Source organism: Macrotis lagotis, chromosome 6 (assembly GCF_037893015.1).
Source record: "Macrotis lagotis isolate mMagLag1 chromosome 6, bilby.v1.9.chrom.fasta, whole genome shotgun sequence".
In the NCBI taxonomy this organism is placed as follows: Eukaryota; Metazoa; Chordata; class Mammalia; order Peramelemorphia; family Peramelidae; genus Macrotis; species Macrotis lagotis.
In genome coordinates this window covers 163,976,804-163,991,381 of record NC_133663.1, presented here as the reverse complement: position 1 = coordinate 163,991,381, position 14,578 = coordinate 163,976,804, and the positions used below count along the sequence as shown (strand labels likewise).

Genomic DNA, 14,578 nt, shown 5'->3' with positions numbered 1-14,578 from the left:
TTTGGAAAAGTTAAGCATAGAAACACAAAGCAGAACCACAAGAAAATTGTCCTCTAAAAAGAAGTATGAGTTTATGAGCCTTGGTGAAAATGCAGCTTAGATTGCACCCAATGACTCATAGTCACAGAATTCTTTTACAAGAGGAGTGTCAATTTATTAAACATGAATAATTAAACTTTGGAAAAACTTGTGCTCAGGGACAAAGATAGAAATCATTGTTCATCAGTAGTGATAAATTAGTTCATTCAGATAGATTCTTTCAGATAGAAACTCATTCTAGAAACTAGATAGATACAATCAGATAGAAATTCAATTTTAGTAATTCCTATCTATAAATGCCATTTGAGGAGTGGTCTGTAGTGTGGAGGGGTGATAAAGAAGACAGCTGCTGGACCCTCTGCCCCATTCTGTCTGCAAAATATAGACAGATCTTTCCTAATTTTTCTAGGCCTAATTACTCTTAAAAATTAAATATTTTGTGAGAAGCAATATTAAATGTCAATACAGTTATCTAAATATGCTTAGTTTCTATTTATGTTTAAATTAATTCATTAATTTAACACATAAAAGATAATACTTAGAGACTTTCTCTCTAAATATCTGGAGCATTTTGTGACCATTCATTCTTACTCACTTTTGCATATGGAACCTAGATTTTTTTATTTTTAATTATCTTTTGCACAAGGTTAGAGTTTTGGTCCTAAACTCTTTAACTCTATCATATATTTCATTCTTGAAGGTTTAATCAACACATTCTGTTGTATTCACTGCCTTAAAAGTTTTAAGGTTATCAGACTGTTTAATCAGGCCCAGGCTATTCTTTTCTGGGAAAGAGCCTGAGGTTTTTAAAGGAGTTTTACTTCCATCTTGGCAATAAATAAATGCCCTTTAAAAACGTTTCCTAAACGTTTTTTGTTTTTCCTTTTAGTATGAAACAAGTTCCCATAAGTTATTATAAAGAAGACCATGTCTTCGTAGATCTTAAACAATAATCATATGAATTTGGGTCTTTGGACATGGGGAATATTGTTTAGTTTAACAAAATGTTAATCCCCCCCCCACCGCCATTATCAAAATGATACTTATCCATTTGTTTATTACATATATTGGCTAACTACTGGCACTGTGATACATCCTTTGGGGAAAAGAAATGATTCAGAAAATAATAAGATATGGTCCCTGCCTTCATAGAGCTTATAACCATCAGGGGATGTAAGACATTATGTAAAAGTGTGGTAAGAGGAATATAAATTCAGAGGAAAGATTTCTGGCTTGGAGAAATGCAGGGTATCCCAAAAGTCTTAGTGAGATTTTAAGGTCTAAGTCTAAGAGTTTAATGTAAGACTTCAGTTAATTTAGAGAGTCTTGTAGAGACTGTCCTATAGGAAAACAGGTATGTGGGATAAAAGTGAATATAAGAGTTTATGCTCTCATTCTTGTGTATATCTTTCCTTACATACTTGTGAGTCATGAATTCTTTGGGTTCTCTGGGGACTCTTAGAAAGTCTCAACATACTTTTTTTAAAAAATGCATTAAATAGGGGGAGTGAAGAGAAGGTAAGGAAAGAAGGGAGAAAAATGTAAAACTCAAAACGTAGCAAAAAAATGATTGTTGAAAATTACCATTGCATGTAATTGGAAAGATAAATTATTGTTTCCTACAAAAAAGTACTAAAAAGAATATGTAGAATTAAAAAGGAAACCAGTTATCTTGAAATGGAATTAACAAAATATTTTAAAAATAAGTTGGTGGACCCTAGATTAAGAACCCCCTAATCCTAAGAATTTTTCTAAATCTCTTCATATTTTGTGACTGTCATCACAACATTCAAGATAGCTACCTGTGTTTTTTCACTTTTAGCAGATCTGGCTTACGTAACTCTTTTCTCATCACATGAGAAATTAATATCTTTTATGCCCTTTCTTGCTTGTTAGTTCTCTTCACTACTGGACTATAGCCTATTCATATCCACCACGCATCCATTCCATGATTGACAACCACTTAGGAGGAGAATTGTTGGGTTAAAACTAAAGAAAACAAAACAAAACCTTGGACTTTGGCAACAGGGAGAATCTGTTATTGTTGAAAGTGTTGGTAATTTTCCAGTTTTGACTCAGTATTCTCTCCTATCCATTCTGAACTTACCAACTTTAGTACCTGTACAAGATAACAATAATAATAATTAATAAAGATAATGTTAATATTAATAATAATATATTTATATGAGTTTAAGCTTTGCAAAACACTTTTCAAATATTTCCTCATTTTAATTCTTAGAGGAAGGGAAACACTATTATTTTCTCTATTTGACCTATGAGGAAATTGAGGCAGACATCTTTTAATCCAATTTCTAGGGTCACACAACTACTAAGTGTCATTTTCCTAAACTCTATCCAATGTACCATCTAGTTTCTTCTTAGGCAGTGATAGATAGACTAAGGTGGTAAAGTCAGCTCTAGAATAAGGAGAAATTCAAGTTATTCTGCAGCTCCCCCAAAGGGGATTAAGGGAGAAATGTTGAAACTTGACTGCCTTGTTTACTTTAACTCAGCTGATCAAATGAGATATCTGTAAAAGTGACTTGTAAAATCAAAAACTCTGCAAATGCAAGTTATTATGACATTCTCAAATTGTAAATATGCCATTATCTCTCCTTTCCTTCCTTTCAAGTTCTACTCTCATCTAATTCTCTTTTCTCACTTTCATTGCTTCTTTTCCCACATTCTCCTTGTTAGTGTGAAGTTGTTCCTAGCTTATTAAAGGGGGGGGAAGTGCCCCTCACACTTCCCCCAATGAAATGATTTTAGGTAATAAAGATGAACTGTTCAGTAATAATTATGACTGTTCTTTCCCTTTTTCTCTCTTTTTTGGGGTTTGACAGAATGCAAAGGATGAATCACTAAATATGCCAACTACAAATCCATTAGTAACCCCACAGAAATCAGGAAACACTCTGGATAACAACCTACATAAAGACCTCTTCGGTGTTATTTCTGGCATTGGTAATACTTTTCACATTGTATACTTTTTTTAGTTTTAATTTTCTCTCCAAATGATCTTCTTTTAAAGTCTGAATGAATGAGTTAACATTTTTAAAGGATGGATTTCTGCTTTGAATTTTTTGTCTTAATTGGGTAAACAAATTATAGAATCTTCCAGTACTAGATGAACATAGTAACTGATTTTATATGAAAATGTAAGTAAAATTTTTTATAGTTTAAGTATAATATTTAGAACCTTTATATCATATATATTATATATATTATATATATTATATATATATATATATATTCATTCAATGTAGCAGTTTAGCTTAAAATTTTGTTGTTGTTTATGCGTTCAGAAAACTAGGTTATGGGGAGAATCAGAAATAGATTGCACATGATCTCAATTTAAAACAATAGTTTTACACTGGATATAAAGGAGAGCATCCTGAAAGAAACAGTGATGTTTTGCTGATGAAATTTTGTCAATTATCCTTCAATAGAAAGAGTCTAAAATTTAAACTTGAATCATTTAAAGGAAGTCCTGCAAAAGTGAGGGAAAAGGGGGCGGCTAGGTGGCATAGTGAGTGGATAAAGTAACAGCCCTGGAGTCAGGAGTACCTGGGTTCAAATCTGGTCTCAGACACTTAATAATTACCTAGCTGTGTGGCCTTGGGCAAGCCATTTAACCCCGTTCGCCTTGCAAAAACCTTTAAAAAAAAAAAGTAAGGGAAAAGATTGACCTAAATCAAGGTTTTTAATTGGGTAGGCTTGCAAAGTAGGTTCCTTTATGGATACTAAGAGAGAAATCTGTTACCTTGCCAATCCTTAACTATGTGAGTTGCTGGTCCAGACCATATATGTATGTATATGTATCTTGTAACTAAATTTTCACACACACACTTTTGCAATCTTTCTGTCTCTTTCTCTCACACATCCCATTGTATTGATTGTAAATTGTATTGTGGCTCACAAATAAACCTTTGGAAAGGTTGCCTGATATCACACTAGGAATAGAAAAAGAAGAATGAAATTCTGGATTTCTTCACTTCCTAATGTACATTGTAGGATTTTGTGAAATCTAAATTTCAAATAAATTCTCCCCATTTGAGGCTTGGATGATTGTGATGCTATCAGAAACCAGAAAGGACATTAGAAGCCAATTAGCCTAAGCCTCTCATTTTACAGATTGAGAAGCTGAACCTCTGATGGGTGAAATTACTTGCCCAAGGTCATCAGTTAGCTGCCAAGGTGGATTTTGCAAAGGTCTCTCTGTCCCTCCCACTATACCATCAGTGTGCTAACCTTGGTGAATTTATGAAGGACTTAAAGAGATTTGACTTTCCACTCAATTGTGTTTGAATTCCATTGTCCGTGCCACATTTCAGGAGAAGTCTCTGATATGTACTCATATTTCAGGTATATTCTTTGTATCTGAAAAACAATAAACTAAACCAAAACCAAAAATTTTAATCCCTAAATCAGTGTTTCCTTCCATTCAGTTAGCCTGTTTGTGGGCTCCTTAAGTTAAATTTGAAATTGTTCTTTTACTCTGTGAAAATTTGAGTTGATTTAGATCCAAGTGCCTGTCTTCTAGCCAGACTTTTCTTTTCCTTAAATCTCTGCCTCATCAGTGCTCAGTCCTTCCCACATAGAGTCCTCACCAGATGGTCATATCTTCTTCAAATGTGGTACATATATGAATACTTGAAACCTCCTAATACGTTGCTCGAGTAAAGTTGGCACTATGATGAGATTAGTTTTAAATAGCAAACCTTTTTTGTCTCAGGTATATTATCTTCTCTGCCCTCTCTTTTATCTGTTGTTCCATACAAACTGCATGATAATTAAAGGGGGAAGAATCTTTTTAAATCTTTATTTCACTTGCATGCTGTTTATCAAAGACTTTTTTTAGTCATCTGTAGAGTCCAAATGTTGGAAACATGAATGTGATTCTGCTATGTATGCTGGTTGATTTTGAGTCATTATACCACCATCTGTTTCCTTGAGACTAGAATACAGGAATCTGGCCTGGAATTCTGAGATTTTAGGAGCCATTTTACTTGGAGTCCTTGAGTTTTAAAACGATACTAAAGGGGTTTTTTTTTCCCCATCTAACTTCTATGTAGCACATTAGAGCTAAGTCACAAAGAAGTCAGAAAGACCCTGGGAATAATTCTTATTCTGGCTTCCATCTGTCCACGAGTATAAAACAGCAGAGAATTTTGTCATCTTTTCACCTTTCTCTCCTGTTGCCTGCAGCATACACAATTCTTGCTATGTGGCTCAGAATGAAGAAAACCAATAAGTTTCCTGTTCTTGGGTTTGTTTTTTTTTTTAAGCAAATTTTCCTTTTTCTTTTTTTTTCTCATCACACATTTATTTATTGTACATTTTCACAATCTGGATTTGCCACAGAATTGGGGGGCACTGAAGGGGACAGAGTAGGGATAGGGAATGGGAGGGGTCTAGACAAAGCCCCACCCCTACATCTCCACCACCCCCAACCTAGTAGGCAGCTCTCTTTCTCCTTAACCTCCCAGAATGTGGAACAGGGGAACACAGAGATCTAGTGGCAAGTAAAAAGGACCATATCCTTCCCTCCATGTTCCCCTCAAATTGTTCCTTTTAAAGAGACTATTTGACCCTCCTTCAACCACCAACTGCCCTCAGCCTAGAGGACCTCACAGGAACCATTCCCTTCTTCCCTGGGGAAGGGGAAGAGATAAAATATCTCCTCCTCCCCAGCAACACATTCTGGCAGTGACTGTTTCCCCCTTCCTTGAATTCAGGGGGGCATCCAAGGGGGGTGGGCAATGACAGGACTTTGCAAACCCTCCCTGGAACTTCAGAGTGGGCTATCAGAGGGGAGGAGGTCCATGGAGGACTTGTGAGGGGTTCCTCGGCCCCCTTACCAGACTCCCCACGGCAGTGACAGCCCCTATTGCCTGGTGACCTCCCCTCCTAGATAAAAATCGGAATGTAGCAGGGTTCCCCAATTCATCTCGGCTGGGGTGGGAGGGGCTAAATTTTCCTTTTTCTATTCTCACACCTGATCCAGTAGAAAGCATTCTGGGCTTGAAACTGGGAGAAATGTGGATTTGAACCTCTAAACCTTCATTTCTTCATCTGTAAAAATGGGGAGATTGATCATAAGATCATAGATTTAGAGCCCTCAGAAGCCATCAATCCAACTCATGAGGAACTGATGTGACAGAAAGAGAAGTGGCTTGTCCAGGGTGATCCATCTATGAAGAGTTTGAGGCAGGATTCAAATTCAGATCTCCAAGTCCAATACTCCATCCATTGTACTACCTAGCTACCTTATGCCCCATGGTTTCTATCACACAGAGAAGTGAGGATCCTATTATCCTATTATCGAGGAGAAGACTTAGTATGATAGAAAGGTCTTTGCCTTTGGAATCATCTGACCTAAGTTCCAGTCCCATTTCAGATCTTAGCTGTTTGTCCTTGGACAAGTTCATTTTCTCATCTGCAAGGGGGGCGGGGGAGGCTTTGGAGTTGGAAAGGTGATTCTCTTCTCTACAGAACCAACTCACTTGGGTTATTCTGATACAAAAAAGCATTTGCAATGTTTCAGAGTAGGCTGCTATTAGCTAAACTACATCTGGGAACACTGGATCCTACCATTTAGCATGGATACTTCAGTCTCAAGGTGGGGGAGGCTGAAATTAAATGATGGTTTGTCAGTCATTCAGTAAACATTTATTAAGTGCCTATTATGAGTTAAGCACTGGAGAAACAGAGAAGGGTAAAAGATAGCCTTCCAAAGAACTTACATTATATTAGGGGAGACATGCAAATAATTTTACAAATAAGCACGTACAGGATAAACTGAAGATAAGGTTTGTGACCCTGTCTTTTCACTGAGACAAACGACTTTCCTTGGAATTGCCTTTAACATTTGCCTTTAATCATTATGCCAGAAGCTAACTAATTTTAAAATGTCACAGATACATGATTTGGTAGTAAGTTTGGACATGAATCTGGAGCTAATCCTGCCCCCTATCTCCTCCATTACAAAAAAAAAAAATAGAACTCAGGTGGGTTAATGCTTCAGACCCATGAACAGCTGTTAGACCTATTGAATTCCAAATGGCCAGTCCCTTCCCAAGTGATCAGTAACCTAACCTCAGTCACTGGGGCTTCAAATTGATATCATGTACCTAAGGCTGCTGCCTACATTTGCAAGGCTGCGGTGCCAAAAAAAAAAGCTTAGGATACCATCTGCAAAACCAAATGCTAGTCATTTCTGGTTTAATAGCATGCCCTTTGCGTCTATAATCGTTAAAGTGCATGTGTTTAAGCTGACAGCACGTTAACCTGTGGTTTAAATGGCTTTTTGATAGTTTAAATGCTGTTTTGCAGGCAGTGACCCTAACGTCTTATGACTGTCAAGAAAAGTGTAAACACTAATTACATCTCCAGAGGCATATTTTTTACACTAGTCCCATAATTTCTTGCTCCCATTGGCACGATGATACTAGCAGAAGAATGTTAGATTTGGCACCAGGACTAACCTATTTCTGCTATTTACTTATATGATCTTAAGTGAATCACTCTCCTCCCTGGGCTTCACAACCTCATTGGTAAAATGAACTACTTTGGGCTTCCAGTATTTTAAAGGCTAGCATGTAGAAAGCTAATTGTTGGGGTTTTTTCTTGATTTGGCTCATGAATGGAGTATTGAATTTGGAGTCAGGAAGGACAGAGTTCAAATCCTGCCTCAGACATGAGCTTTAAGTGGGCAAATTGAACCATCAGTCTCTTATTTGTAAAATGGAAATAGTAGGAGCATTTATCTCACAGCATACAAATGAGGCCTGAATGAGATAAAACATATATATAAAGTGTTTTGCAAACATTATTATTTGATCATTTCAGTCATGTCCAAATCTTCTTGACTCCATTGGAGGTTCTTTTGACAAAGATACTCTACAAAAGTCTCTACCTAATTTTACAGATAAGGAAACTGGGCCAAATAGGGTTATAAGTGACTTGCTCAGGTTCACATAGCTAATAAGTGTCTGAGGCCAAACTTGAATGAAAATGAGTCTTTTTAGACTCCAGGTCTGGCACTTTATCTTGGCTGCCCTTTTTAAACCATAAAGTGCTTTATAAGTGCTAGATTTTTATCTTTTCACTGTTAGTATTGTTCTGCTTGGCCCCCACAAATTAGAAATGAAAATAGTGGGTGAAAGTTGCTAGGACAGATTTAGACCTGGTATAAGGAAAAAACTTCCTAATATTTGGGAGCTGTCCAAAAGTAGAATGTGTTGCCTCAGACAATTGTGATTCCTTCTTATTAAAGATCATTAGGTGATTTTTGATGACCATTTGAGAATCTTGAAGAAGGAATTTCAATTGAGGTCTGTCTGGACAAGTCAGCCAGAAGGTCTTGTTGAACTTTCACTTTAGGCAAGGTGACCTCTAAGGTCCCTGTCATTGTAAATCAAAGGAGTAGTTCTAAGACTTTTATATGTTCTTAATTCCTTTGACTATTGTGTAATATGACAACAGAGACTTATTTATTTGTTTTTTTAATTGTAGTTACTCTGGGTTTCTTCTGTGGGGAAAATAAAATAAAACAAAAACAAACCTATTGATTCCACATCAGGAGTGCTGAATTTCTAAAGGAGTGTGGTCACTTTGGGTCTTTGGGATCAATTTGGTGCAGTGGAGAGAGCACTAGCCCTAGAGTCAGGAGGACCCGAGTTCAAATCTGCCCTAAGACACTTGACAGTTACTCACTGTGTGACATTGTGCAACACCCTCGCATCCAGAGCTTTCTCCAGTCATTCTGAACCATATCTGACCATTGGACCAAGATGACCCTAGAGAAGAAAGCGAGGCTGGTGACTTAGCACAGCACCTCCCTTCACATAAATACAATTCACTTGCTTGTTATGACATCATCTCCCTGATGTCTTAGTCTTCTTTGAGAACTAAGGACAAACATCATTATCATCATTGTGTCTTTGAAAAAGTACTTTCCATGCATGCATGCTTTTTAATCCCCAAATTGATATTGATTACCTGGATATGTTTGAGTCAAATTTCTATCAGAGATAATAATACAAATTAACATTTTATCCCCTTTTCTTTCTTTATAAAAACTTTTTTTTAGCATCACCCTATACCACATCAACTCCAAATATCAATAGTGTGAGAAATGCTGATTCAAGAGGCTCTCTGGTCAGCACCGATTCAGTGAATAGCCTTCCAGAAAGGAACATCGAAAAGACCAACTCTCTTGACAAGGTAATTGGTTTTTTTTTCATGTCACTTATAATTTTTCTTCATAGGATTTAATTCAAGGTCAGGAAAAATTGCCTCAATAAATCCTAGCTATTTACCAAAAGAAATTTGACCTTGGAGCTATGACCTGTTCCATTTTGGACCTGGACCCCCACCCCTTCTCATCTGATCACCTTAGCCCCCTGCAACTTGGTACTTCTGAGTTCTAGGACAAACTTTTTCAACCTTGCCGTTTAAGGCCTCCCAAGTCTGGCTTCTGCCTTTGTAGGCAAAATTCTCATTTCCTTAAAAATCTGTTCAAAAAGAAGTCAAATTGTACAAAGATCCCCCAATCTTATCCTGCCCCTTCCCTCTTCCATTCTTTCACTCAGATCTACCCCTGTGATCTCCATAGACTCCTTTACATCTTTGCTTTTTAAAATCTTCCATTGTCTTTGGAGGTCCAGCCCAGGTCATTTCTTGAAGTCTTTCCTAATTTTCAAACTCATTCTGCTTGACTGGCAGTGACATCCTCCTCACTTTGCCAAGAATTTTCCTTTGTTTGCCTTTATAGATATTTACCTGTTATCATTCTTCTTAGGTAATTTAGTACAGAGTCTGTTGATGTTTTTCCTCTTTTTCTCTTTCTCATGTTTTACACATAGCAAACATCTAATGAAATGCTTGCGGAATTGAATCAGACCACCCAGATTTCTCTGCTCATGTTTCAAGTTGTCCTTTGCTACTCGTTATCTCCTTGAGGTTTCTTTATCCCCTGGAATCCCTAATTCCCACTCCCCCAGACTATTCTCTGTCATGTTCCATTATCCTTAAAAAATATTCACTAAACAGTTGATCTGTTAGTTGAAGTTGATTCTGTCCAAGATTATATCTGTGACTACCCTTAGTAGACTTCATTTGGATAAGGGTCTCTGTGCAGTCACATCAGGAACCTATTTACTTCCTACATTTACCTACAAAGGCCCCCTTTAGACCCTTTATCTCTTCTGCCTTTTTCAGAATTCATGCCCACCCTGGGATCTGCTTCTTAATGTTTGTTAAGTCTAAGGGAATGGCTCTAATTCTTAGTTCACTTGCAGGACCCTGAGTTCAGTGACTAATCACATTTTTTACCTGGATCAAGTTACTAATTCTATTCACTTTCTCAGGTTCCTTTGATGACAGATATATCACTAAGATAAGCACAAGGGAGATATTGCCTCATGGTTACCTTCTGGATTCTAGAAATTCATTATATGTTTTATAATAATTATGAAAATGCTTTACATAAGCAGCAAGAATAATAGTCATTTGCATGTAGTTGGAAAAATAAATATTTGGTAAAGAGTGATATCAGTCCACAAATAAATATTAAATGTCTAAAATTGTGAAAGGCAATGGGCCAGGTGCTAGGAATATATATTTATATATACATAATTATATATATATAAAATGCTTCTAAAATAGATATAAGATAATTTGAGGGGGGGAACTCTAGCAGCTAATGGGATTGGGAAAGACTTCACATAGAAAGAGGTACTTGAGCAGAGTTTTGAAGAAAACTAGGTCTAACAAACATCCTACCCAATGTAAGGAAAAAGGGAGAAAAAAGAAAGTTCCTGCTTGTCATCAAGATAGCTAGAGTTCATATGATTTCCTCCTAAGGAATGGAGAACACATCATAGTTGTTACTTTAGTTATTCCTGAGGAACCTAGCAATAATGATGATGATGATGATGATGATGATGATGATGATGATGATAATGACAGCAAATAAGGATCTTTTGGAAAGTGCTTCATTTGAACTGCAGAGCAATCCTGTGAAGGAGGTGCAATTATTATTGCCATTTTTAGATGATGAAACTGAGGCTTGAGAAGTTAAGTGACTTGCCCAGGCTCACACAGCTATCAAGAGTCCAAGATAGCCTATGAATTCATGTCTTCCTGACTTCCAGTCTAAAACACTAGCCCTTATACTACTTAGCTATGTAATTAAATCGGAAGAGAAGTGAATTCATCTAAATCAGATGGCATGGTCAAGAGTAGAACCTGGTTAATACCCTTTTCTTCATATCTTTCATTTCAGTCCCTTTTTTTTTTCCTGAAGTAACCATGACTCAGACTTAATGATATTTTGTGGAAGGACCTAAAAATTTTTGAATGGCACCTGGAAACAAATATTGTCATCAGCATCATGGTTCTGAGTATTAGAAATTTCATCATCATCATCATCATCATCATTATTATTATTATTATTATTATTATTATTATTATTATTATTATTAATCCCCAAATCCTAAGTATATCATCCAATACTATTTTCTGCTCTTCATTCAGTAGAAAGTCACTACTTCTTCAGGACTTGAACAACGCCCTCCTCTTTCAGCAAGTAACATGTAACTTTACCTTATGTTTCAGTAGCCTGGACTTAGGAAAATGCCATCTTGTAAAGATAGAGACCTCTTGGTGGTGGACATCTCATTCCATGTGTTTAACCTTTCCCCTTGACCCTAACATGCATTCGTGTGACAGAGGGAGAAACTTCTCAGAAGGCATTCCACCCATGTCATGCGCAGCCCTGGAGAGGAGGAAGAGAGCTGCCAGTCAGCCAAGAGAAATCGAGTCACCATGGACTTTTCTCTCCTAACAATTCCAACTTTGCCAGAGGACCCCTTGCATGCTGCACTTTCGTTGCCTTTGCAAGAAGTACTTGGTTCTTGTAGTTGTACAAGTGTGAGGCTGATGTTTGGAGTGAGAACACTAGCAGTACAGTTTTGCCACAAACTTGCACCAGTTTTTTTTTTTCCTTCCTGGAAAAAATAAAATACCAATCATGAGAGCTTACATTTATGTACCACTTTGAGGTTTCCAAATTGCTTTACCTATGTTATTTCATTTGATACTCATAACAGCCCTGTAAGTGAGTGATATTAGCATTGTCATTCTATCCATCATTTTGTTCACCCTTTTGTTTACCATTTTTACCCATCATTTCACAAATGAGAAAATTGAGACTCAGAAAATTAAAAAGACTTGTCATGGGTAAAACAGGAATTAATTGTGTTTTTAATCAAGGTGGGATTTAAAATCAAGTTTTCCTACTCCCAAGGCCAGCACACTCTGCCTCTAAATCTAATACATATTTAAGGGCATGAACCATTGAAGCCTTATTCCTTTGCTTCCTTGTGGTATGGAGGCTACCCAAAATCCTTTACATATTGACAACTACCAGAATGGAAAGGCTTGAAGTCTGCATCAGACCTTTTATCTGTCTTCTGAGGACTGGTCCCATTAGCTGGCAATACTCATTAACACAAATCTGGCTTCCAGGTGATGAATTTGGGGAACCACAGTTAACTCATGAAACCAACTGTTGATGGGCTGCAGTCTGGGCAAAGGGAGTATCCATGCTAATGGAATAATAAATCTTGAAAATATAGTATCTACAAAACCAAAATATAGTCTAATATACTACTCATTTCTATCACTGAATAAATAAAATATGCTCTTGTTTAAAACAGATTTTTGGGAGAGGAAGAACCTATTGATTTTATATTGAAATACTTACAGGTTTATTTGTTTTTAAAGCATGGGATAAATATTCTTATGTTTTTATAAATGCATATTCTTTGTTTACTGCTGTTCTGTGGCAAAACTGAACTAACTAGTCACTACACACTAAGCTTTCTGACAGATCTCGTTTGGACATTTGCAGTGTTCAGATAAGCTGATGACAGAAGGACCTCATCAGTTTAGGCTGTATCTGGTGTTGCTTGGCTCAGCTATCTATCTACTAGGTACCTGCAGGCTCTTTTCTGCTGTGAGAACCCTCCATTGATATCTCCCGACTTGCAATGACTTGCTTGCAGAGACATCTGCCTGCTGGTACACAGGCAGCACCATAGGTTTGGTTTGGTTTGTTTATTTTTGCTGTGTCTACCATTAGTGTTTTCCTTAGAATAGTTTTTAGTTCTGCAGTGTTGTTTCTTCCATCATCTCTTCAGCATATTGCTCATGGGACACCCTCTTTTGCATGATATTTCATTATTTTTAAAGGTCTACATCAATAACCTAGGCTGTGGTAACATTGGACTCTGAGGCTTGGGTGTGTCTTTTTTTTCTCCTTTTAGAAATCCATAAAGAAATAATGGCTGCAGCTACTTTGGAACAGCACTTGTTTATGGTGGGGGCAGAGGTGGGAAAGGTGTGCCTGTACTTGAATATTATACTAAGGGATTACTCATATCTGGACTTTCCCAGGTTCAGTAATCTCCCTCAGTTCTGAGTACATTTCTTTTTCAAGGTAGTAAAAGAAGTGGAATTGAGATACTACTTTTTTCCCTTGAAATTAATAAAACTATTCCCTCTTATTTTTTTCAGCACAATCAGAGTGGTGCTTCAGGGAGCTCAGTAGTGCGTTGTGACAAACTTGACCAGTCAGAGATTAAGAGCCTACTCATGTGCTTCCTATATGTCTTAAAGAGCATGTCTGATGGTAGGTAAATGACAGATTCCATTTTATTTCATTCATTTTACAGAATGAGAAAATGAGAAAAAAACGAGAAATATTTTGAAATAAATGAGAATATTTCACTCAAGGTCATCTTTCCCTCCCTTGTATAATTTGTGTTACTTTTTTCTTTTTTTGTTAAGTGGAAGTAAATTAGGGGCCACAGAAAAATTCAATTTCCTATAGATCATTTCAACTAGAAAATTAATAGCCATTTTTTTAAAAAAATCTAAAAGATAGGATCTAACTTGTTCAGTAGGGAGAATAACTTTTTTTGTCTTAAATAAAGTATTACTTACAGTACTGGTTTATATCAGTACTAGCACTTCTAGTAAAAGTGTGACTTTTATCAGTATTTAAGTTGTAGTTTCCAGGCCTGTATCTGTTAATTAAAAGAGCAGAGCATGTGAATCAGGTCAGCTGAAACAATATTTTCATTTATAGGCAATTCTTCTAAGTAATTCTTTGGAAATGTACAATAAATTATGATGATGTAATTCAATCTCATTCTAACTCTCACCTCCCAGTGACATGATGGGGAACTGTATTCTTCACCATGGGCCTGATCCTCAACTTTAATACACATGACTACAAATACCACGCTCATCTGTAAAAGATATATAAGGGATCCATAGAGAGCTAGGTGTGCTGCATACTGTGGGGGAACATTCCAATTGGCCCTTCCTCTCAAAACAAAAGCTAGTGAGAATGCTGTCCTAGTGTGTGCTGGCTTGTTCATGCTGTGTATTTACTAATGTATGTTGAATGTAAAGCTTCCTAAAATGTGGACAAGTTAGCAAAAGAGGTCACTTAGAGCTCTAAGAC

At 36.8% G+C, this 14,578-nt stretch overlaps 1 protein-coding gene across 17 annotated transcripts in view; it reads left to right on the top strand.

The window, feature by feature from the left end:
- Nucleotides 1-14,578, top strand: part of DOCK9 (dedicator of cytokinesis 9) — a 390,530-nt gene that overhangs the window by 303,409 nt on the left and 72,543 nt on the right. For all 17 annotated transcript variants that reach the window (XM_074191938.1, XM_074191947.1, XM_074191940.1 and 14 more), the window contains 3 exons: nt 2,883-3,003; nt 9,134-9,267; nt 13,624-13,738. In XM_074191938.1, the coding sequence (XP_074048039.1) occupies nt 2,883-3,003; nt 9,134-9,267; nt 13,624-13,738 (370 nt within the window). The remainder of the gene's footprint in view (nt 1-2,882; nt 3,004-9,133; nt 9,268-13,623; nt 13,739-14,578) is intronic.